Source organism: Mizuhopecten yessoensis, unplaced genomic scaffold (assembly GCF_002113885.1).
Source record: "Mizuhopecten yessoensis strain PY_sf001 unplaced genomic scaffold, ASM211388v2 scaffold1539, whole genome shotgun sequence".
In the NCBI taxonomy this organism is placed as follows: domain Eukaryota; kingdom Metazoa; phylum Mollusca; class Bivalvia; order Pectinida; family Pectinidae; genus Mizuhopecten; species Mizuhopecten yessoensis.
In genome coordinates, this window is record NW_018404097.1 from 2,005,991 (window position 1) to 2,032,844 (window position 26,854).

The 26,854-nt window shown below is 35.0% G+C and overlaps 2 protein-coding genes across 4 annotated transcripts in view; one reads left to right on the top strand and one right to left on the bottom strand.

The window, feature by feature from the left end:
• Positions 1–233: 233 nt before the first annotated feature.
• On the top strand, positions 234–18,161 carry LOC110464987 (gamma-aminobutyric acid receptor subunit beta-1-like). 3 transcript variants are annotated; one of them, XM_021520536.1, is made up of 9 exons: positions 234–318; positions 934–1,192; positions 3,288–3,416; positions 6,623–6,820; positions 12,241–12,495; positions 13,678–13,830; positions 15,293–15,478; positions 15,982–16,029; positions 17,694–18,161. In XM_021520536.1, the coding sequence occupies exons 2-9, from the start codon at positions 971–973 to the stop codon at positions 17,760–17,762; spliced, it is 1,260 nt and encodes a 419-aa protein (XP_021376211.1). In that variant the 5' UTR covers positions 234–318; positions 934–970; the 3' UTR covers positions 17,763–18,161. The 3 variants fall into 3 exon arrangements, with proteins under 3 accessions (XP_021376211.1, XP_021376202.1, XP_021376218.1); XM_021520527.1 differs by lacking the exon at positions 234–318 and adding an exon at positions 581–728; XM_021520543.1 differs by lacking the exon at positions 234–318 and adding an exon at positions 581–728 and having other exon boundaries at positions 12,241–12,459.
• A 2,799-nt stretch (positions 18,162–20,960) lies between these two features.
• LOC110465006 overlaps positions 20,961–26,854 on the bottom strand; it is a 39,804-nt gene continuing 33,910 nt past the window's right edge. Inside the window, exons 31-32 of the mRNA XM_021520551.1 lie at positions 24,744–24,863; positions 20,961–24,373 (exon numbers count right to left, since the gene is read on the bottom strand). Of these exons, the coding sequence (XP_021376226.1) occupies positions 23,607–24,373; positions 24,744–24,863 (887 nt within the window). The 3' untranslated portion in view covers positions 20,961–23,606. The remainder of the gene's footprint in view (positions 24,374–24,743; positions 24,864–26,854) is intronic.

Below are 26,854 nucleotides of genomic sequence, written 5' to 3' on the forward strand. Positions count from 1 at the left end.
ACCAAAAAGCATCACCCCTCGGGTTAGATATTTCTCTGTCACACCCTCGGGGTAGGAGAAGATTCTTTTATTCTGTCAGAAGATTGTATGGCCGAATGTGCCCCGCCTTAGGGCAAGTTCGGACAGACAGTCTGGGGTAATTTTGGTCTACGTTGGAAAAAGCATAATTATGACGTCATAAAGCATGCAGCGTCAGATTTTCCCGCCAACTTCACAACTTTTTATGTATTGCATGGGTCGACCTTGCCGCTGTATCATTGGCCGAACCTATCCGAAATTGATATTTACAAAAGACAATGCTAACCACCATGTGAAGACGTTTGTAAACATATTACATCAGTATATTCGACAGTCACACTTGTCAAAATGATTCAGAGAAGCAAAACTGTTTATTTAATATACATGTAGATCTACTGTATATCAAGTGTCAACATTGAGATATTTTTGTACGGTTGATATCCATGTAAATGCTATAAAATTTGTATCAATGGCAAAAAAGTACGGGTTGTGTTAAAAAGGGCAGATGCTACTGATCCGGATATTGCATCAGTTCCTGGTTTCATTATTAGTGTATTCGAAACCAATTCCGGCCAAAGTCGTCTGCTAAAGACGCTTATTCGAAATCAAATGAACTGTTCTATTACATACTTCATGTGAATTTAGTATCTGAAACTTCTGTTAAACTGTGAAAAGTAGCCAAATTTTCTGCTTCTGCCATCGGACAAAATGTAAGTTTTATGGATTTGGTCCGAAAGGGCATGGCCACACAGTGACAGTGTCTCATAAACCACTTGTTTTTGTTTGACATATCAATAAAACTTCTGTATCTGTTCTGGTAAAATAGAGAGAGAAAAAAATGTGGACAAACCATACATAAATTGATAATTACTTTTAAAATATTACCTTAAATGTTATTGTAATTACATTTTAAAGCAAGGTGATGTCCTGCTCCCTGGATTGTTAAAACAAAATGAGCCAAATGAATGGAGCAGAAGCTAATGAGCCAAGCCAGAAGGAGGGATATTTGGCCCAGGTGTTCAGACAGCTTGTTCATACTTTGGAGAGAAACAATGTTGTCATGGAACAGGTCATAGAGCAGCTGGGTCAGGGAGACAGAAAAGTCCAAAAGTCAGGAAGTTGTATATCCACAGCCAGTTGCAGCAAGGCAGCAGTCATCAAACGAGGGGAAAAGGTGCTTTAAAGAAATCAATACACAAAAAAAAGACAGATAACTCTGGAGTTCCATTCATCAATACTCCAGGGGTTACGCTAGATAACTCTGGAGTTCCCATCATCAATACTCCAGGGGTTACGCTAACTTAATTAGCTCACTGTCACCCTGGAATATGTCATGACAAAATTGAAGGCACAAAGATGACTATTTGATCAAGGTATCTGGTCAAAAAAATCAAAAAAATCGCAAGGCTCATACCTCCTAAGATTATAGAGGAGTGACTTCTGACTTCAAAGCTACCACTGTCACACTATTCTTTACATTCTGTACATCAATGGATCAAATTAGTCTTCTGTATCATCCACAAGGTGTGCACATAGTGATACATATATAGACTTCAGAGTTTTTATGCCATATTCAAGGAAACAGAGAGTATTAGTAAGTGAAACCCCTGGAGTATTATGGATGCAGGGTTCCAAATTAACATATATATATGTGAAGCGGAACTGGACTGGGTCGATCGTCGGCGACCAGAAAGCTCAATTGGTAGAGCATCTGTCTAGAGTTCGGAGGGTCCCTGGTTCGAACCCCAGTCTGGCCGTTCATTTTTCCTCTCCTGTTACATTTAGCGCCCAACGAAATATACCCACACAAAGTGGTATAGGGTCTCGTGTGTCTTCGGGGTCGAAGACTTAGTTAAAGGAGGGAGGAATGTAGCTGAATTGGAATGGGTCGATCGTCAGAGACCAGATAGCTCAATTGGTAGAGCATCCGTCTTGAGTTTGTAGGGTCCCGGGTTAAAACCCCTGTCTGGCCGTGCATTTTTCCTCTCCTGTTACATATGTTCTAGCAATTGTTTTCTCGATGTTAGTGCTCAAGGAACATTTCCTCTGTTGAGTGCTGTTACTTACATATCATGCCCTTATGGCAAAGAAACAGGTTTCTACATAGTTTTAAGCATCATACTGTCAACATTCTTTCTTTGACTGCTTTTTGAAGTCCTGAGGAATGAGATAGGTTACAATGTCTGTTTTTCAAAACTGAAAGGAGGAGTGGGGGAGTACTTGATCTTGGCTTTTTAGCCCATCAAGCAGGGTTAAGAGGATATGTTCTCCTAGTCTATCTTAAGGTTGATCTTAAAAAGGATTGAAGAAATGATTAGATTTATCATTGAGAGTTACAAAGATGGGATTTGAGGAGTATGAGGGCTTGCTGTTTGCTGTGAGAAAAATACACATTCAAAAGTTATGTCAATTATTTCTAAAAAATAAAAATGAGGTTTGTAATCAAAGTCTTATGGCATTCTGATTCAACTGAACACTCCTCCCTTTTCCTCTTCATCTTCAAGTTTTGCAGCCCATGGTCATCATATTTTGTTGAATCAGAGAATGACTGTATTATCAGGATTCAATATGTGGTGCAAGATAGTTCTATATACATTTTATGCATCAGTTTGTTTTACCTATTTATCAGGGTTTCAAATGGATTTTTTTTTATATATATTTTGTTGTTCAAACTATTGAGGGTGTATTAATGCTTTGTTCCAGACCAATATCACTAGGGTTTCTCAGAGTGTGTTGTAGTATTAATAATAAGCAAAATTGCCTTTGACTTGGGTTTTTTCTATCTTCTAACACTTATTTATCATTTGTTTTGATGGTTTCTTTTATACTTTGTTTTTCTCTTGATTTGAGGAACATTTAATTTCATCAGTAACAAATTTGGTGTTTCAATCTGACATTTTATTAATGAACCACAATGAGATCTAAATTAGATGATAGTTAAAGATTAAGTGCTTTTTCAGTATTAATTGCTGAAGATATTTTAGGATGCAGTATATAACTGTGTAGATGCTAGAGAACATAAAAGTAGCTAAGGATCTAGTAAGGTTTTAAACAAGTAAAGCACAATTTTATACTCTGAACAATAATTACATATAGCTCTATGTCACGAAAATTGGTTACTGTAAGTTTATTAAGTAATTGTGCAATCCATGCCTAATATACAAATTAATTTCCGTAACTTTTCGGTTTTTGTTTTCTGTATTAAAAACCACTTTTTATGTTGTTACATAATTAGATAGGCCACAAACATTCCATGATTTTGTTTTCAGGTGACCGTGGAGTTAAAAGTAGCATTTATGAAAATTTCTGACATTGACACAGTTAATCAACAGTTCGAGGCAGACATCTTCATACAGGCGAAGTGGGAAGAACCATTGCTGGATGAAACTCATGTCACGGTATCTGAGTATAAAACATCCTTTTAATGTTTTAAAGTTGATTGTAATTGTGGAAAAAGAACATATGTGATTTCTTATTTGGCCCAACCACATAATTAAAAAAACTACATTTTTGCAGTTTGTAAAAGATTGCATTATATCAATCAAGAAAATGGCATTGTGAATTGCAATTTATTCTGGGCCCAAAAGAAGTTGTGTGTCGGGTTGTAATAAATAAGCTATAAATAATGAAATGTAATTTATCAAATACGAACATCAACTTTCTTCCAGAAGTGTATGTAAGTAATTATATTTCTGACACACTTTAAACAATATTTAGATATTCCTTAACAATAAATTGTTATGTAAACTGAATTTATTTTAGAACAATTATTAAACAAGTTATTTCAATTTATATTGATCACTCTTGTTGGCCCGGATATTAGTGCGGGAGGGGGGTGGGGGCTGTCTTAATGTGGTACCCCTAGCAAACCCACATGGTTGGCCAGGTGACCTCATACCATTTCACACCTGATCAGGGAATAGAAACGCTGTCGCCTTGGTGAAAGGCAAGTGAGCTATATGCTGCGCAACTTGACCACCCAAATAAATTGATGTTGTATGTTTTCGTGATGTTGCAATACAGTAGCCATAAATGAAGTCAGTTTCATAATAGTATTACTGTGTTTTATTTTACTCCTATGCATGAATAATGTGTTGCTCTATCAACTATTGTGGTTGTAGTATAACTTTTAAAGATCCCTGTAACACTGTCAAAGATTGAAGCTATGCATTCAAACATTATTTTTTCAGCATGGCTTTGACAAATCATTTCTGAAAAGGAAAACATATCTTGAAGAATCTTATAAAAAAATAGAGTCAAAATAAACAATAGAATACTGTGTTATATAAATATTCAGCGTGGCCAGACCACAGGGACCTGAGAAAACTAAGGTATTCAGAGTAATTTTACATGTTTTAGGGGTTAAGTTCGACCTTCAGTAAAAATGTCACCCCCAGTGATTATATGTTATTATATACTCGTATATATAATCATTGGGGGCGGCATTTTTAGCTAGCTTTTGTGGGCTAGACCAGGATTTGAAACCTGAGTCCAAATTGTTATACAATGTACTAGCTATTGCTCTGACCAACTGAGCTATCTAGTCAACAGAAGTGTTCTGGACCAACTGTATTACTGTTGTGTCCTAAACAACATTAAGGGAAGGTTTACTGTATAAATGAAAAGTTACAATAGGACAAGGATCCTTAAATTGGCAATATAAATTTGCATTTAATACATTTTGTTGAAGAAAAAGAGTCTCGTGAACCTGTTATTCCAAATATTTTCTATAAGTAACATTGATTCGAATTCCCTTGCTATTTTCTTTATAAACAATGTTGTGAACATATTTTAAAAATTTGGCTACAACTTGAACAGAAATTCTTTTTTTCACACATAGACTTTGCCAAGTGATGAGAATTCAATGGAAAATTTAGCAGATTATTAGATTAAGTTCCTAAAATAAGAATCAAGAGCATTACAGAGTACACTATTCAATATATTTACTGTGTACGAACATCTCTTTTGGGATCAAGACAAACTTTATAACTTCCCAACAAAATTTAAGCACTTAAGTTAATTTTTTAACTTGAAGAAGGGCCATTGAAAGAGAAGGCTTGATATGTGTATTATTGAATTAGCTTGTAAAACACAAGATGTAGATGTACTCTCATAGGTTATGCAGAATTTCATACAATTACAGCAACCTTTCAGGGCAGCTATATATGATCATTGTTGTATTGATCCGAAATACTTCTGACTTGTTCTTCTCTGGAGATCTGAATGATGAGCATTTTAAGCTTCAGAACTGGTGAAGATGTTAACTTTAATATATACATTATATTAACATTATTGATAACTACTATTAACTACTATTTACTATGTGTTGAACTTTGTAACCAATCTCTGATCAATAAAAGCTATGAATTATCATCTAAACTATATGTACTCCACAACCCGGTTGCAATATTGTCATATATTTGATTGCGGGAATCCCAATCTTGCTTGCCATGCAGAGTGTGTGAGTCACAATATCACCAGAACCCTTAAGCCTGGGGTGATATCACCGCAACTGCACCAAAAAATTCTGGCTATATCGCCACAAGTGCACCAGAACATTCTGGCTATATCGCCGAAAGTGCGCCAGAACTTTCTGGCAATATTCTGACGATATCGCCGTGAAACTTATTTGCATACGAACTCTGAACATGCGGCGCTATCGCAGCAATAGTGTGCCAGAGACTTATAGTTATCAATAATGTTAATATAATGTATACGTATGAACAGTTTTATAAGAAACCATTCTGTATAGAAGCAACATGAACTTCTGTAAAAATATTACAGCAAGACCTAAAGCAAGATATTGATATGATGTACTACACTGCTGAATGCATGTAGTAGAATTGTGTATGACACAATTTAAACTTTATATTGTTGTATGAAAATGCACAACAGTATTTCAGTTAAGATTTTACATGTTTTGTGACCATTGATTATAAAAAACATAGAAGAAAACATATTCTACATTACCTTATAAGACTCAAGAATGCTGTCACTTTAACTAAAACAAGACTTTAAAGCCTCCTTATTTCACTCAACTTTTCCCTTCACCATGAGCTCTCCTTCATTCATCAGCCATTTTGTGATTTTTGAATTTGGGGGTCAACTATATTTAGACATTAAGAGAACAATAGTGTTAGATACCACTTTTAATGTTCCCCAAGTAATGCTTTCATCCTGAAGTTAACCTGTATTAAGAGACCACCTGTTTTAAGAGACCACTGTCTCTCTTGTCTGCTGCATAAAATACTCAGTAGTGAAGCGGACGAAAAACCTCTCAAACAAACCACAAACAAACAAACGAGGCCTCTTTTTTGGACTTACTATGGGTGGTCTCTTGAAATCCAAGATGGCCATCATGTCTTTTTCTACTTATCTGCTAAAACATGGTGTCTGTAGCTTTTGTTATCAAAGAAGACATGAAATTTCGAACATTTTTCATCAACTAATTGTCTTTGAAAAAAAAAAAAGTGAACCTTTTTTCTATATCTTTTAAAAGAGTTATACAATATATTATTGTAATTGCTTTACATTATTTTTCTGAAAGTGGTATTATATAATAATTGCTGCATCATATTTTTTGTTTCTTTTAAAATTATTTCAGGAGTTTGACCCTATGGTGATGTGGACACCTAAACTCCTCATTATGAACCTTGATGGGGAATTCTCTTTCAGTAGGAGTACATTCAACATCCACTACGATGTCCATCCATATCAGCACACACTGGTCCTACAGCTGTGGAGGTGTAGGGGATTCTTCAAGGAGAATTTGGAGCTGGAACACTTCCCTGTTGATGTTCAGGTACATTAATGTGTACTGATTAGTAAAGAATTGTCAATGTTTATGTGATGCAACACTTTGCATTGTTATATTTGGTCTCTCAACTAACTTGGATATAAAATCAGACAACTTATCCCAAAAGTATGGACCCACCTATTTTAAGTGCCTTTTTGCCAATTTTATTTATGGCAACATTAGCTCTTAAATTATCATCTTAGATATGTGATGGATTTACTCAACTAAGATCATGATAAGAACGATGTTTCCATGTTATCTCCCCAGAGAAATGTGTCACACAATATTATTGTCATAGATAGTCCATATCAATAATTTGGAAGCTATAATGGAAAGAGGGTTTTTATAAGGTTTGTGTTTTATGAGTCTCAGAGGAACCTGTTTCTTACATGAACTGGGAAATTTTATATCATTTGGCTAACCTTCTATGTTGTAATTCGCCATTGACTAGATAGGCTTCATAAACCTGAATTAAATGTCAATTTTAATGAGTATTCTACTCCAACAATCTAGGAATTTCCTTACCATTTATATACCCCTGTGGTAGAACAAAGCTGCTGTTTTATTAGTATATCACAAAAGGCTTAATGTGTCCTGCATCCAGAGAGTGTTTATTACCATGTGGCTTGTACTCTTATTGTTTAAATAGCATAGTGAGATTGTCTTTTTATGCTCCCACTTTACGATTTATGACAGAGACAACATTGAGGAGTCATAATTTAACTTTTTGGTACTATTTCAAGATTGATGGGTTACACCTCATATTTTTTGTTTGATTGTATGTCAAGATTGACAGTAAAAAGCATGAAAGTGATAACCTGTCAGGTTTTATTTTCAAATCTTGAGTACTTTTCATGTATCTTGAGTTGTGATGAATAACCGTTTTCTGGCATAGCTTAAAGATACTGATATGCATAAGCGAGGTACTCTATCCTTAAAAATTATACCTGTAGATTGGTTATGATGTCTCCATATACACCTCGGTGTTACCTATAGATTGGTTATGATGTCTCCATATACACCTCTGTTTTACCTGTAGATTGGTTATGATGTCTCCATATACACCTTTCTGTTACCTGTATATTGGTAATGATGTCTCCATATACACTTCTGTGTTACCTGTAGATTGGTTATAATGTCTCCATATACACCTCTGTTAACTGTAGATTTGTTATGATGTCTCCATATACACCTCTGTTAACTGTAGATTGGTTATTATGTCTCCATATACACCTCTGTGTTACCTGGAGATTGGTTATGATGTCTCCATATACAGCTCTGTTACCTGTAGATTGGTTATGATGTCTCCATATACACCTGTGTGTAACCTGTAGATTGGTTATGATGTCTTCATATACACCTCTGTTACCTGTAGATTGGTTATAATGTCTCCATATACACCTCTGTTACCTGTAGATTGGTTATGATGTCTCCATATACACCTCTGTTACCTGTAGATTGGTTATAATGTCTCCAAATACACCTCTGTGTTACCTGTAGATTGGTTATAATGTCTCCAAATACACCTCTGTTACCTGTAGATTGGTTATAATGTCTCCATATACACCTGTGTGTTACCTGTAGATTGGTTATAATGTCTCCATATACACCTCTGTGTTACCTGTAGATTGGTTATAATGTCTCCATATACACCTCTGTGTTACCTGTAGATTGGTTATAATGTCTCCATATACACCTCTGTGTTACCTGTAGATTGGTTATAATGTCTCCATATACACCTCTGTGTTACCTGTAGATTGGTTATAATGTCTCCATATACAGCTCTGTGTTACCTGTAGATTGGTTATAATGTCTCCATATACACCTCTGTGTTACCTGTAGATTGGTTATAATGTCTCCATATACACCTCTGTGTTACCTGTAGATTGGTTATAATGTCTCCATATACACCTCTGTGTTACCTGTAGATTGGTTATAATGTCTCCATATACACCTCTGTGTTACCTGTAGATTGGTTATAATGTCTCCATATACACCTCTGTGTTACCTGTAGATTGGTTATAATGTCTCCATATACACCTCTGTGTTACCTGTAGATTGGTTATAATGTCTCCATATACACCTCTGTGTTACCTGTAGATTGGTTATGATGTCTCCATATACACCTCTGTGTTACCTGTAGATTGGTTATGATGTCTCCATATACACCTCTGTGTTACCTGTAGATTGGTTATGATGTCTCCATATACACCTCTGTGTTACCTGTAGATTGGTTATGATGTCTCCATATACACCTCTGTGTTACCTGTAGATTGGTTATGATGTCTCCATATACACCTCTGTGTTACCTGTAGATTGGTTATGATGTCTCCATATACACCTCTGTGTTACCTGTAGATTGGTTATGATGTCTCCATATACACCTCTGTGTTACCTGTAGATTGGTTATGATGTCTCCATATACACCTCTGTGTTACCTGTAGATTGGTTATGATGTCTCCATATACACCTCTGTGTTACCTGTAGATTGGTTATGATGTCTCCATATACACCTCTGTGTTACCTGTAGATTGGTTATGATGTCTCCATATACACCTCTGTGTTACCTGTAGATTGGTTATGATGTCTCCATATACACCTCTGTGTTACCTGTAGATTGGTTATGATGTCTCCATATACACCTCTGTGTTACCTGTAGATTGGTTATGATGTCTCCATATACACCTCTGTGTTACCTGTAGATTGGTTATGATGTCTCCATATACACCTCTGTGTTACCTGTAGATTGGTTATGATGTCTCCATATACACCTCTGTGTTACCTGTAGATTGGTTATGATGTCTCCATATACACCTCTGTGTTACCTGTAGATTGGTTATGATGTCTCCATATACACCTCTGTGTTACCTGTAGATTGGTTATGATGTCTCCATATACACCTCTGTGTTACCTGTAGATTGGTTATGATGTCTCCATATACACCTCTGTGTTACCTGTAGATTGGTTATGATGTCTCCATATACACCTCTGTGTTACCTGTAGATTGGTTATGATGTCTCCATATACACCTCTGTGTTACCTGTAGATTGGTTATGATGTCTCCATATACACCTCTGTGTTACCTGTAGATTGGTTATGATGTCTCCATATACACCTCTGTGTTACCTGTAGATTGGTTATGATGTCTCCATATACACCTCTGTGTTACCTGTAGATTGGTTATGATGTCTCCATATACACCTCTGTGTTACCTGTAGATTGGTTATGATGTCTCCATATACACCTCTGTGTTACCTGTAGATTGGTTATGATGTCTCCATATACACCTCTGTGTTACCTGTAGATTGGTTATGATGTCTCCATATACACCTCTGTGTTACCTGTAGATTGGTTATGATGTCTCCATATACACCTCTGTGTTACCTGTAGATTGGTTATGATGTCTCCATATACACCTCTGTGTTACCTGTAGATTGGTTATGATGTCTCCATATACACCTCTGTGTTACCTGTAGATTGGTTATGATGTCTCCATATACACCTCTGTGTTACCTGTAGATTGGTTATGATGTCTCCATATACACCTCTGTGTTACCTGTAGATTGGTTATGATGTCTCCATATACACCTCTGTGTTACCTGTAGATTGGTTATGATGTCTCCATATACACCTCTGTGTTACCTGTAGATTGGTTATGATGTCTCCATATACACCTCTGTGTTACCTGTAGATTGGTTATGATGTCTCCATATACACCTCTGTGTTACCTGTAGATTGGTTATGATGTCTCCATATACACCTCTGTGTTACCTGTAGATTGGTTATGATGTCTCCATATACACCTCTGTGTTACCTGTAGATTGGTTATGATGTCTCCATATACACCTCTGTGTTACCTGTAGATTGGTTATGATGTCTCCATATACACCTCTGTGTTACCTGTAGATTGGTTATGATGTCTCCATATACACCTCTGTGTTACCTGTAGATTGGTTATGATGTCTCCATATACACCTATGTGTTACCTGTAGATTGGTTATGATGTCTCCATATACACCTATGTGTTACCTGTAGATTGGTTATGATGTGTCCATATACAGCTCTGTTACCTGTAGATTGGTTATGACGTCTCCATATACACCTGTGTGATACCTGTAGATTGGTTATGATGTCTCCATATACACCTATGTGTTACCTGAAGATTGGTTATGATGTCTCCATATACAGCTCTGTTACCTGTAGATTGGTTATGATGTCTCCATATACACCTGTATGTTACCTGTAGATTGGTTATAATGTCTCCATATACACCTATGTGTTACCTGAAGATTGGTTATGATGTCTCCATATACAGCTCTGCTACCTGTAGATTGGTTATGATGTCTCCATATACAGCTCTATTACCTGTAGATTGGTTATGACGTCTCCATATACACCTGTGTGATACCTGTAGATTGGTTATGATGTCTCCATATACAGCTCTGCTACCTGTAGATTGGTTATGATGTCTCCATATACACCTCTGTGTTACCTGAAGATTGGTTATGATGTCTCCATATACATCTCTGTTACCTGTAGATTGGTTATGATGTCTCTATATACACCTGTATGTTACCTGTAGATTGGTTATGATGTCTCCATATACAGCTCTGCTACCTGTAGATTGGTTATGATGTCTCCATATACACCTGTGTGTTACCTGTAGATTGGTTAAGACGTCTCCATATACACCTCTGTGTTACCTGTAGATTGGTTATGACGTCTCCATATACAGCTCTGTGTTACCTGTAGATTGGTTATGATGTCTCCATATACACCTCTGTTTTACCTGTAGATTGGTTTTGTTGTCTCCATATTCACCTGTTTTACCTGTAGATTAGTAATGATGTCTCCATATACACCTCTGTGTTACCTGTAGATTGGTTATGATGTCTCCATATACACCTCTGTGTTACCTGTAGATTGGTTATTCTGTCTCCATATACATGTACACCTGTTTTTTCTGTAGATTGATTATGATGTCTCCATATACACATGTGTGTTACCTGTAGATTGGTTATGATGTCTCCATATACACCTCTGTGTTACCTGTAGATTGGTTATGATGTCTCCATATACACCTCTGTGTTACCTGTAGATTGGTTATTCTGTCTCCATATACATGTACACCTGTTTTTTCTGTAGATTGATTATGATGTCTCCATATACACATGTGTGTTACCTGTAGATTGGTTATGATGTCTCCATATACACCTCTGTGTTACCTGTAGATTGGTTATGATGTCTCCATATACACCTCTGTGTTACCTGTAGATTGGTTATAATGTCTCCATATACACCTCTGTTTTACCTATAGATTGGTTTTGATGTCTCAATATAAACCTCTGTTTTCCCTGTAACTTGGTTGTAAGGCTAAGTCTATACAAACAGTTGAATAATAGTTCTTTTTTCTCCATAATGTATAGGACCTGACAATATCAGTGTCGACTGAACGATCAGCAGAAGAAGTAAACTTGATAGAGGATCAGTATGCCCTCAGTTCCATCGACACCAAAACCTTTCTGGATGCAGCAGAGTGGAATGTGTACAAACATGTGGAGACATATCGGGACAAAACAACCATTGAGTATGCCAGCTCCACTGTCCACCCCATACTCCATGTCCAGTGTCGCGTCGCCAGAAAGGTCGGCTATTTTGTATGGAACATCATCTTCATTGTTGTAAGTTTCTATGAAAAAAACTCCTTTACCTGCGGTATATTTTCATATCCTGGACAGAAAATATCACTGGTGTCCAGAGCATATATTACGGTTTGGGTGCCAAATGGTTGATCCTTTGTATGATAGAATTACTCTTTGAGTTTTCTCATTCCCTACATTTGTAATCTTAATACATATTTCCCAGTATGAAAGGTAACTAGAATAAACTTCAGTGTGGTAAACTCACATGTACCCCAGAAATATTGCTTGTATGTATCACTGAATTTGATAAATGCAGTAGAATTATCCTTTTATTTTCGCATTCACTGGACAGGTAGATCAGCTTCAAGGGACTTCAAGATCTTCTAGGCCTAGCGTCATTAGCTTCTTGGGTTGATGGTCTATCAAGATTTATACCCAACTAAATTATCTTGACCAATATAAAAGTGACATTGTGCATTTCCATTTAAACTTAAATATTTTATTTGATACGGCACCATATATAACAATGACTTAAATGAAATGATGTGTCAGTGATAAATGACACTTCCCTTAATGTTACAGGCCTTAAAACTAATTTGCTATTAATTGTAGATCGCTTCCATTTGGACAGACTAAATATTGTGAACTGACCTTTCTACTTTTCTAAATCATGTAGTATTCGTGATTCAACATTAATTTACTTTCAGCTTTTGTGTCTTACATCTTAATATTATATCAGCAATTGTGTAGTTGAAACTTTAATACCCCATCAATGTTTAATGTTAATTTATATGAAAATAAATATTGAGCCAAATCTGAGTTATCAACACTCGACAGTTATGTTGCAAAGACTTACATTTGCGAGTCCAATTATCTGGTTTTAACAAAGTATAACAATCAATTTCCTCTGGAAATTAACACAAAAAATACTTTTACAACATTTAAACCCTTGAAAATGGCTGTGTGCTTTTCAAGACAATTGTCCAAAAAAAGTCTATGTTCTATTGATTTGACAGACGTGTGGATCCCTAATTATTTGAAGTATAATACTATGGTCTAGTGCTGTGTGACTTTAGTATCGGTGGATCCTTATCAAAGCTTGTGTGCTGTTGGCAAAGTTTTGTACAGAAAGAATGTTCAGTTTGTTTATTATTAATTTCTCTCGGGCTACTTTGTGAAAAGTAATTAAAATAAATTCTATTGTGTTAAAAAATATTACAGCTGCTGATTGCCAGTTTGACATTTACAAATTTTGCTATTGAGCCTGAAGCAGCTGATAGACTGGCAGTAACAATCACCCTCTTCCTCACAGCAGTTGCTTTCAAGTTTGTGGTGAAGCAGAGTCTCCCAACCATATCTTATCTTACCAATCTCGTAAGTGAAATCCTGCTTCGGAAGATGACAATGCATGTTAAGACCTCCACAATGTAAAATAATTCCTCAGAATGCTTCATAATCAAAGCACCTCAGACCTGTGCAAAAACATTGAAAAAGCACATTATAGCTATAAAACTTGCAACCATTGGGACACTATCAGATTGCCACTCTAGATAAAGTAGACAGCTGCATCTTTGATTATTTCTATTCTGCATGTTACTTTCATCTATATATTGTACATTGCGAACTTGTCTGTATGTGAATGATTTAAGATAATATGTAGGAAAGATGTTTGTTAAATAAAGTAGTATAAATGTACAAGAGAAGATAGAAACTTCCCAGTCCAGTTTTCCATCATGTGCAAAGCTAGAAGATGACTGTGATCCCATGTTCAATTACAACCTGCCACACTATCCCCACCCCACCCCACCTTTTAAATAGTTTCACCCCCAAACAGCTTTAAACCATATCAACCAAAGATATGTTCTTACTTCCTGTCACCATAGGGAGGGTCACAAGCAACGTTTCATAAGAGAACAACAGTAGTTAAAGATAAGTGTAGCTTGAATACCACTTTCACCAGGTAATGTGCCAGAGCAGTAACTCCCTGCTTCCCATCTAACCACTCCATCAAGCATGATGCTAGAAGTAGACAGTGATCTATGTACAATTAAAACCAACCACATCACAACTGGAGATGGTATGTCAAATGCAAGTATCGGTCATGGTCCTTTTAATTACCCCCAGGTCGCAGTAACAGTAAGGGGTCAAAGGTGAAATAATTGTAATACTTTATACTGATCAGCTCATGTCCTTGCCTCCAATTTCTAGGGTCAAATTTTAGTGATTATCCTGACCATGGCTCCTGAAGGGTTCATATTTGTTTATGATCCTAGTAGATGGTTTATATCAAGCCTACATGGTACATTACATGCTACTTTAAGTATAAACTCTAAAGGTCACAAAGGGGTCAATAGTTGTCTTTTTGTCAAGTCCGTAACATTTGAAGGGCTGAACTTTATATTTTTGAAACATATGTTAGATGTACCAGTATTATGATATGAAGGTGTGCCACACATCATTCTCTTGTCTGTACTCAAACTTCAAGGTCACAGCAAAGGTCAAATTATTGTAAGTATTATCTGGGAAATAACTTCTACAGGCCTGATCGATGAGTGTATCATGATTCATAGGACAGTTTGTTATATATACCATTGCATTATCTGCAACCCAAAGGTGAAGGTCACAGAATTGGGTCAAATTTGCAGACTTAATTACGAAGATAAATTCAAAACAGCAATAATTATTGATTTAGATTAAAAACCGCAAACAAATATTGATTTAGATTAAAAACCGAAAACTTAAATATTGATTCTATATCATTATTATATATAAACACCAATGTGTAACGGAAAATAAAAGTTCTTGTCCAGTATTTTTTTGTATGTTTGTTGAACAGGATATTTATGTTTTGAGCGCCCAGATGTTCCTCACCCTTCATGCTGCACAGAATGCCAGCATCAAGGCTCTGACCAGATTCAGCACTGCTGACAAAGTGATAGTCTACGATACCTATTCAATGATCTCCCTCTGTGTTATCTTTGTGATGTTTCACATCATCTTTGGCATCTACCTGCACTTAACAGTAAGTCTCAGTCAAAACACATCACTGCCAAATTAGCTGCATGAATCTCCCAGTATCCAGATAGAGAATACAGATTATGGGGAAAATGATTAAAAAAGAATTACTGTTTTATATCTCTAGCTTAATCGGAAGTTTCTGTGGTTCGTATATCATTTTGTAATCTTGCTGTCATAAATTTCAGTTTTCGGAAATTTCTGATGACCACATAGTATTGGTATGCTTGTTACTTTGTCCTGGGTCACTGCTATACTGGTAATTATAAAGATCACGACAACTTATGATTAAGAAATGAAAACATGGAATATTCCAATTGTTTCTTTTGAAAATATGAAATTTAAGATGCATACATATATGCAACAAGCAAGTATAAATTGTTTCTTGTTGGAGAACTGGTGAAAATTGTATGGAGTAAAGCATGTTTAGCAATAAAAATCAACCTCTTTACTTTTTTTTTTTTATAATCCATATAATGGATATAACTGATACATTTACTGATGCTATAGGCAACCAAAAGAAGGCGGCACATGAAGGAAAAAGACAGATTCTATAAGGTAAGATCTAGATAGAAGTACCACATTGATGGAAAGAAAAGAACAATAACTCTTTTTATGTGCTCAAACTCATCTCAGCGTTAATTGGGCTCCATTTGGCGTAGTTGGAAATTATTTGCTTAATTGTATGCCATTATTCATAGAATTTGACACTGAAGTTGTTTTTATGATAATTTAATGTTCACAGTGATTAAACGTAACATGCTTCTTAATGGTATACACAATTTCTCCATAAAGAGGAGATAATGGATTTTGGCCAAACCAACAGCAAAACTCCATAAAATTCTTGTTTTGAAAAACCTTCATACATGAAAGTGCCTGTGTTCAGTTTTTCCAAATCCAACAACTGTACTATACATGAATTTTATTAACCTTTACATGTCAGCGCCAGCGCACACTATTTATTTTCTCCAAATTAAACCATATTCTACACTAATTGAATGAATTATTTTAATATTTAGTACTTGTATAGGGAAACAAAAATTATTTGTAAAGTATTTTGGTATCTTTTGTAAGTTTTGTCTCACATTATTTGCTTGGCTGCATATGCATTTGGATGAAATTTCTTTTCCCCAAATTGCCAGCAGATTGATCTTCATATAGCAAAAACAGGCTTCACAACAAAATGATAAAAATTTCAAAAATGATCAATATTTTATCTATTATACGGTGATGTAGTTGACCAAGAACAGTAGGTTAACTATCAACTCTGATAAATGATGTATGAAATCTTGATTTGCCACTTAACATTGATACACTGTCAGTAATTGTTACTGATCTCTCAAGCAGGTCTCTGGTGTCAAATGAGGTATATTTAGAGTGGCAAATCTCTACATTTATATTAATATTTGTCTCAGCTCTGACAAGTATTATACAGTATACTAGGGAAATGCATTATTCATAATGACTACAAATGGGAATCTCATGAGTGCATGTTGATCTTGATCCAGATGCTAATATAACCAAGGTTATCTGTAGGTGGATGCTTGGTGCTAATTGTGGCCATTAATATCAGTATAATGTAAACTGATGAACCAATAATCGACAATTAGGTTGAGGAAACCATCTTGTACAATCGGTGAAATAATATGATTTTCATCTATCAAATGCATTGTGTATCTGAATATTTTTGTATGTTTGCATTATCATTACTTCTTCTTTTTTTTTTTAGCAGTGATTCTTTATTGTATATATCCTGAATGTGGGAAAAGTCATTACATAAATGTACTTTTTAAATTGTAGTTTTATTTGTTATTAATCAAGTTGTAGTCTATATCTTTGTAAAGTGAAGTAAATTTGTTTGATAGAAAGTTTAAGTGTCAGTGTATATGTTTGGGAAGAAGTCAGCATTTCTCTCCAGAAAAAAAGAAGAGAATAAATGTGTAATAAACCATTTGAGAAATCTGTAGACGATAGTGTACAATGTATACTATAGTTATAAGTATGTATACACTGTACTTCTTGTATATATATGTGACTGGAAGCTTACCCAGATATGCTGGCATTTCACTCGAAGGCAATTTAATATCTAGAGCCCTTATAATTATCAATAAGGAGAGGAAGAGTAAATTTCTCAACTGCTAGTAAATGATTATATGCTGGATAGATAAGTGCTGTAGTGATAAATGACAAAGGTAATTACTATAGAATGATTCCCGTTTCAGGAGAAGAAACAGCTCTTAGAGAAATATGGAGTACTCAAACCAAACATCGAAGTGGTAACGAGGAAGTAACGATCATCACTTATAAAGACAACTAGGATTAGTGATCCTGTGGGTTCATTGTACCTTCAGAAAGACTACACAGATTAAAGTATATGGATGCACCTTGCATCAACCATTGAGTATGTATTAATTTACATGGACTAGAGTGTTGCTGATCAGTATTACAGTATTTACCAGTGATGAAGTTAATAATATTCCTGCCTATGTATAGGTGAAATTTGGAAACAAGACTCTTTTTTATCCCCATTACTTTCTAAGTGCTAGGTCAGCTGGCCATGGGGTTATTGCATACATCTCTGTAAGTGATGAGCAAAATACGATTTCAACATATAGAAATGTCAGATTTATAGAACATATATTATCTGTTTTTGTCTGTATTTAATATTATGTTATGCTTTCAACGTCAACTTTTTTACTGTATTATCATTTGAAATCGTTGAAATACATTTTTAAAATAGTTTTTCAATAAATGAAATAATATTGATATCAAAACCTTTTTATATTTTTTCAAATTTTCATAAATATCTGACGAAAAAGTGGTTATCAATCATATAATGAATGACCATAAATGTCAAAAATGTAAACATCAGACATTTACACTAGCAAATATATTTTGAAGTGTTTGTTTTGTCTGGGCAGAAGAACAAACCAAACAATCAATGATGATAATTTTGTGTGCCTGCTGTGTTTAAGTACCTTGTAGTGCTGCTCATTATGTAGTTGAATATGAATGAATGATTCAATGACATGAATCTCCCAGGGGATAAGCCTCATTGCTTCATGTCAAAAAAAACACTATTTAGGTCAATGACCATAATGGAACATTTAAGCAGATGAAAACAGTAGCAATGAAAATTCGTGAAATTGTCTTCGTTTCATAATATTTAATATTCCCATGACATTGTTATGGTCAGAAAGGTGTTTTGATATCAATAGTAACTAGCATATCACTCTCAGTTCTTTGGTATAATGATAGAGCTGACAATAAAAGTGATACTATAAGCAACACATTACAAACATTCAGAAATTGAAGTACATGTATTAAACAGAAGTACCGCATTACAAAGTATCTACACCCCCAATATATTGGTGAAAGGGAAATACAGTGCCACTGACAACTAATTAGGAATGCTGCTTTAATCTCGCTGTCAAAGATTCTGATATTTGAACTATGAGGTTTAACAATGGCACTTTGAAATGGAATTTTTAGTGGGTTTTTTAGCTGATCGGAACGACAGGTGAGCATATGCCATGATGCGGCATCCATCACCTGTCTGTTAACCTTTTCCTTTAGAACACTTCTAGTCCTGAACTGTGGATTTGACTTGATTTAGTTTGGAGCATTAGTTGGTAAAGGGGACTAAAGGACAGGACTGGCCCTAATAGGGAAATACCATAAAGAAACATCTATAAAATTCTTCTCTTTCTGTACAAATGGAGGGATTTTAACCCAATTTAGCCTTGAGCATCCTTTGGCCAAAAGGACTCGGTGTTCTGTAAATAAAGGTGTTAGAGGGCTATAGTGATCAGAATGGTCAGACGCCTTAACCCACTCGGCCACCGTGGCCCTTTCAGACTAGCTTCAAATGATTTCTTATTCAGCCCATATGACTGGCTTCAGATAATTACTGGAATGTCCTTGAAGAAAACTAAGCCTGGCTACAAATGATGCCTAAATAAGACAAATAACTGGATTTAAATGATAACCTTACCTGGTAATCACTTACCAGACACTTGATGATAGTATAACAAAAAAAGTAAAACATTTAATTCATTTTAATATTTTGATAATCGCTGTAACAAGTGGTTAAAATTTTCCAAATACAGTTAACAACAATAACAAATGACACTTAATTAGAGTAAAAAACTGGAATGTAGGAGGCAGGAAACATGAAGAATGTTCCAGGTTCATTTGTAGTAACAGGTATCCCGGTACACCAATTAATGCAAGCATACCTATACAATAACATATCTTAACATACAATCTGGTGTTAACATGACTATGCATCTTAGTATTTTACCTTTCTTTATGCTATTTAAGCTATTAAATATATTAATTGTATGAAGGGTACAAATTGCCATGAAATATGAAGATCACACATTTTCAAGTGTAGTCTAGCTAGGTGGGCTAAAATACAACAAAAGTTGGATAAACATATTTTCTCAGAAGTATTGCATGTCACGGAATAAAAATAAACATATTTACCCACTTCAAAATTGTTCCGACATAAACTGAGTATTCCGAATCTCTTCCAGAGAAGTTATGTCATGTTTAAAATTTGTCAACCTGTTTTAAAGTACATGTACTTCCTAAAAGAGAACAAATCAAAATATTCAATTTGTTTAAAAAAAAAATGAAATGACAACACATGTTCCACCATGTTAGGGTGAGGATAAATATATGCAATAGTGTAATGTTATACAATACAAAAACGTAGTTTTAACTTGTTACTAAATGTAATGGTTTTCTTGCACAAGCCCGTATGACCATGCACTGTAGAAGGATAGAGCCTACTGTCTGTTTGAACATTCTTACTTACTAGGAAAAAAGGTTCATAAAGCATTGATCATGATCCTTCAGCTTGTTGACAAAAGTGACCTTGTAAAAATTACCTTTGACCTTCAGATTTCATGTTTATTTTATTTTTCCCTGTGAACATGTTCACCTGTCCCTCCTTTACCTTTAAAGATTTTGTAGTTGCACTGGCAAATACTCAACACTTAAAGTTTCATTGCTTGTGGGAACCTATTATAAAACAGTAGAAAATAGATCTCACAATGTAATTAAAAAAAAAAAAATCTGTCATATCCCCATTCTAGTTCTCCTTTACTTACAACATGGATGAACTCTTACCAATATCTAAACCACTACACATACAGCGTTTAAAAATATCACAGCCATGAAAATAATCCTATATAAAGTAATCATTTATAAAAATACAATTTTCAATGTGCACAAGATGAATAATAATCCATTACTTTTCATACATTATATAACCTAATGAAAACACCATATCATGCAAAATAACAAACAAAATTGGTAGTGACGATTTATATGGACTGAAGCTAGAATTTATGCTTTAATAAAGCACACCGTTTGTGCAGACATATTCCAGTTTTAATCCATATACATTTGTAGTTCAAAATCTTGTAGTTTAAAATATAAACATAGAGAAACAAGAGGCCCAGAGTACCTGTATCGCTCACCTGGATAATAAAGCAACCATGGGAAATTATTCATATTACATTAAATCCCTCCTTCGGACTAGGTGAGCTAAAAAAAACTGTGTTCTGAAAATACTAATGTGAATTACAAAAATATCTATTTTTCACAAATTGAGATCATCTGTTTGCTTAAATACTACCTAATCACTATCCTTAATAGACAATAAAACACTATTCATTATCAAGTTGATAATCATAATGATAGGAATCCATTCATTAGTGTTATTATTTATGGAAGCACTTCTAGAATGTTTAAGAATAAATGAAATGAAACATCATCAAGCAATGATATGTTTGGCACATGATGATATGAATCACATTTGAAAATATTGCACCTGATAAGTTAATCTAGGGAGCCTTGTGCAAAGTTACAGCGGTGTATTGGCACATTTCCTTGTAGTAACAAAGCATCTACGTGTACATGTGGCTGAGATGAAAAATCCATGAGGCAACAACTCAAAAATCTTCCTCAAAAATTGTTAACATGATAATGAATAAAGCGCCTGAAAAACTAAAAAAAAAGTTTCTCACAAATATTTGATTTTCATTCAATAGCATATACATATGTACCTACCCCATCAAACCTATCTGGAATTACAAAATCATAAAAACACATGACATACTGACAATTCCTTGTAAAAAAAAACAAAAAAAAACAGCATGAAAAACCTACTTTGGGACTAAGCTCTTAAAGCAACCCTTGACCCAACTTATGTGCTGAGTGGATAGCTATAGTTATCTCCCTTTTCAACACTAGTTCCATGCATATTTGTTTAGACAGAATATAGAATCTGGAATACAACAATTTTGTATTGAACCATGGAATGTAAAAAAATAGAAATACATTGTGTAATATACTTTTTCATAAAAATATCAACATGAACTGTTTTATTGCATAATTTGATTCTAAATACATGTGATTCCTGAATGTCCTGCTGGCCTTACCGCAGATATAAAAAAAAAATGTAAAGCCAGGGGAGTACGATCTGACTTGCCTGACACCTTGAGTTAGTAGATGTTACGTCAAGGCTAGAGAAGGTTTTCAATATTTGCCAGGTACTATGAAAATATACGTTAGACTTGTATAGATTTTCAAAATCAGCCTATCAGCTGCACTTGTACATATACTATAGATATGAACTTGTACACCCCTGGGCCTGAATATGAAGTCCCATAAGTTACAATGATAAAAAAATGTTTTAACATTATACAAAGTGGGTTTGAAATATCCTGTATACAACATATATCATATTACTGTAGTTATTATACATGTACATTGTGTATAAATAGTTACATAATGTATAAACCTAAGAAATGCACGGATTCCCTGCATGAATATACAACATTAAATATAAATGTAGGTGGGCATTGTAAGAAATTGTTATACATTATCAACCAAGACGAAAATCCTAGAATAAATGTGATTTCATCAAAATGTGATTTCAACAGCATTGTATGCCGGGAAATGTTTGCCACAGTTTAACTTTCGCCTTTTTCCCACTCCCCAATATAAAGAGGGCTAATTTACCGCTACCCAATATAATGAGGGCTAATTTACCGCTACCCAATATAATGAGGGCTAATTTATAACGACAGCAAATTTTTGTTGACAACATGCAATATATAGTACCATAATTACATATGAAGGACAAAATGAACACTGGGTGAACATTGATTTTATCAAAAAAGGGAATATTTGACTCGGCGAAAGTTTACCAGTATACTGTTATCGTACCTCAACATGTAATACACACACAGCAGGTCATTTAGATAACTCTGACATAATGTATATAGGTACACGTACTACATAGCCGACTTTCATTATGCTATAAAAATGTCTGACAAACCATTTCCTCTTTTGTCCCTACTCTTAATAATATCTTAATTCATTCACCCTACATACCTAAACTGGACCTGTCCAGTCTTTGATTGGGTGAGGCTCAAAAGTGACTTCAGGGGTGAATGGATTAAAAACACAGTCCTTTTAAACAATATTGTCACACTCAGTATCACACTGGCTAAACTTTTGCATGCATTTAAAGTGTGTTACAATTTTTTCAGCTACAGTCTTAATAATTTAGTGCTGAATCGCTATTTATAGCATTTAGGAAGAAACATTTATTTAATTTAGCAATTATCATAATATTGCGTACTGGAATTTGCATGACATGCTTACATATGATCACCACTAAAACTAATTCATATTAAGTGTTGATGAAAAAATATATTGATATGTTGATATGTTTAAAATATAAACTTTGAAAAAATCTGTATATATATTAGCATCTAATGTAAATAATTTATACATGATAATTATGTAGGTTTGATTGTCACCATCATCTAGAAAACCAGTTTAAGAATAGCAGTGTTCATTGTATATAGTTTTCTCACAACAGGTTTCAATATTAACTCTTTGACACAATATGACGATTTAGGATAAATTTAAGAGTATAAGATATTAGACAGTATATTTGTTTTGTATCATAATTCCAATAATTAAAAAAATGATAATAATAATGAAAGCACCTGGATCCAGTGTAGTTTAACAAGTTTGTACAGGCAAGTAGACATTAATACTTATAACTGTACTGCCCATTGGAATTCTGCAGCTGAAACACTTGCTATAGATTAGCTGGTGACACAGGTAGAGTCTGACCGTCCGATGACAAGGTCACAGTCTGGATCCTGTAGTGTTCTCTGAGAGAACATTTTAGCCACATAATCATATTTCCTCCTGCTGTACAGTATGGTGATGATATAATCTGGCACAATTTTCCTCTGAAAGCACTGCTCTACCAGTGTGTTGAGCTCGCTGGGTACGTTGGGACTCCGAGACTGTGTCTGAGGGTGGATACTGGAGTCCATCAGACTTGTTATGTGGTAGAAGTGATTTGTACCATCCTGGAACAGTCGACTTGCGAGCATGGAATCGAGGCGCGGTGAGAACATTCCAGCAGAAGATTCGCCGTAGTCGTAGTTATCACTGAGTAAGGAGTCATCACCAGGGTTACTGACTCCCAGGCCATAGCGACTGATATCATTAGGATCGTCTTCTGTAAGACTCAAGAAATTCATCTGATCATCATACACTGATAGGTTTGCAAACCGTGGTAATGGAGTCCCCTTCCTGCTTCGACTCTGAGACAGTAGGTGGCTTTGAGGTCGTGACCGTGGCACAGGAGTACTATCTCTTGACCGGGTAAGCCTCCCTAATGCTGGAGTGAAGTTCATAGCAGCACGTCCTGAAGGTGACCCTGTGGGCGTGTCGTCGGGGGAACTGATGTCCGATACATGCCCAGATGTGGGCATGCTGCTGTGGATACTGAGGGCCGGGTAGTTTAGATCCAAGGGTTCGTCTGAGGAGCATAGGTCAGGTGCATGGTTCATGCTTCCTTCTACAACATACAGAAATGTACATGTGGTCCAACAAATTACACAATTCCTTTTTCCTAAAGTGGGTAACTGTTCTTAAAAGACGAGGTGAACCTGAGCTTACCGGGGGATAATTTAATGCTGAATATTGATTAATATACAAATTTCAACATTAATCCATTTTTTTTTAATTTTTGACCAAAGTTCATGCCTTAAATGAAGGCAAACATGCAATTACAGGGAAAAAAGGTAAACTTTTAGTGCAAATTGTATTAGTTACTTCAGGCAAATTTTAGTCTTAATGGTATTATTTTGAACTAATCTTGTGTCTAAATGGTATTATTTTTGGCTTTTGATTTATTCCTCACAACAGAAGTATAACTCTGCACGCACCAAACTGTCCAAACAACTCGGTTTCTATATCCACAAGAAGTCCTTGGTCCATGAGCCACTGTGCCACGGCGACACAGTTAGTGCGTTTCTTTGAGATGTCCTCTGCTGAAACCTCCTCCCCTGCAACAACCAAAAATATCTATACCACTGGAAATGTCAACAGTGTTGTAATTTATTGAAATATGAAAATTTTACAATGATAAATTTCTTCAAAATCAGAGCAATATTATAAAGATCCTAGACCAAAGTTTTGGGTATTGAAAAGCATTGCGTTGATTTCTTAACTGTGATTCTGACCTTCTGGGTATGATCCTGTATGTGATTGTGGCACACAGTCTTTTCATAGTACATTTGTTCATTTACCTATGAATTTTATCAAATAATCTTCCGTAATAAGTAGTAGTTATGTACAAATTGACCGATAACCAGGGTATCTGACTCAGTTTTAGGATAGCTCGAGAAACTCAAAATATTGTTTGTATGTATTCTTTCATTAATTCCTTTCTTTCACATGCCGTTACATGTATGTGTACAACACACATCTTCAAATATCCAGAAAGTCATTAAACAACTGAGATCCTGCTGTATAGCTAAGTTAAATTTTTGAACCACTAAAAGCTGCTGAATACTCGTACATTATTCCTGCTGTAGATACAGTGTACTAATGAAATAACCAACTATCTTATCAGATTTACAGCAATCCAACTAAAATACTTTATTTACACCCCCCCATTGATGCATAGGTTCTGTGTACCAAGTATCACTCAGATGGTGCAGTACTTTGGAAGGAGTATTGCCAATAATAAAACTCACACTGTTGTTGCAATGCATTTTGGGAAGATTGAAGACTGCATGTTGATGTATCAAAATAATGTGTAAGATGTACTTTTAGACTCTTTAGAGACTTTTGTCATTTTTGTTTGTTTATTTTTATAGGTTTGAAATTCACAGGATACCATATTGATGATGTTCGAATTCAGATAAATACTTTAAAAAAAAACCAGATTGAATTTCTGTTTGGTTTACTGACAATGACCGATTGAAGTGTGAATTGACTTCAAAACAAGATCTTTTTAAATATTGACTGGAGATATAACATGTGGTGAGGGCAGACCAAAATGGTACATGTGAACCTGGTGTTTTTAATTGGTGTTTGGCTAATATTGTACATTCAAACATGCAAATACCTCAATTCATAATCTTGTGCAGATAACCTGCTGGGAAAGTATTTTTTTGTGGTCGTTTGACAAATATTTTTTATGTTATTTATATGTCAGAAGACACAGCATTATTGGGCCATATTCTAACGATGTCACGTATGAAAACAAAGCTGCACGCTATTTTGAATGGGCGAATCAACATAATCCTTCCTTTTTCTTCTATTTTACTTACAAAATACAGAATGCATACAAACGTGTATAAATTTCCTGGCATTATGTTTTTTTACAAACAAACTCATCAAACGGAATTCAATTTTTATACATTACACTTACAATGTTGAGTAGGAGATGAGAGTGGAAAAAGAGAGGAAAAAGAGAAAAATATTAACAATAGCAGCAGGGGGAAAAAAAGGATATATATAAAAAATAAATAAGACAGACCAACAAAGAGACAAACAGACATGGTAAGACTTTCCGAGCGAAGAAAAGATCAATGTATGTACACAAAGACAAATAATAAACAGGTCCTAGGAGAGTTAGACTAGTTTAAGCCACCTTGGCCAATCATTTGTTAATTCATTTAGACATTATCTTCCTTTCCAATCAGCAATACATTTATAAGTTTTATAATTATCTATTAACAAATTAGCTAGAACTGCGTTAACGTGTATTTTTGTATATGTAATTACCTCCCACCTCCTATATGTAGTTACATTATAAATTGTTACAGTATGTATTCATGTTTGCTCTATAATAAATTCTTTATTGACTCGAAAGGAATGGTAACAATATTTAAAACAGTTTAAAAATTAAATGAAAGTCCTGAAGTCCATGAGTGGGAGACAGTCTGTGTGTGGCATCCTGTGTATGAGTGGGAGACAGTGTGTGTGGCATTATGTGTGACTGTGAGCGGGGGACAGTATTTGTAGCATCCTGAGTATGAGTGGGAGA

Bases quoted from the DNA above. Each gene is read 5' to 3' on its own strand.
- LOC110464987 (XM_021520536.1), top strand. From the start codon at position 971: ATGAGCCAAATGAATGGAGCAGAAGCTAATGAGCCAAGCCAGAAGGAG. The intron at 12,496-13,677 runs GTAAGTTTCTAT...AAAATATTACAG, and splicing joins GGAACATCATCTTCATTGTT to CTGCTGATTGCCAGTTTGAC. The intron at 13,831-15,292 runs GTAAGTGAAATC...TTTGTTGAACAG, and splicing joins TATCTTATCTTACCAATCTC to GATATTTATGTTTTGAGCGC.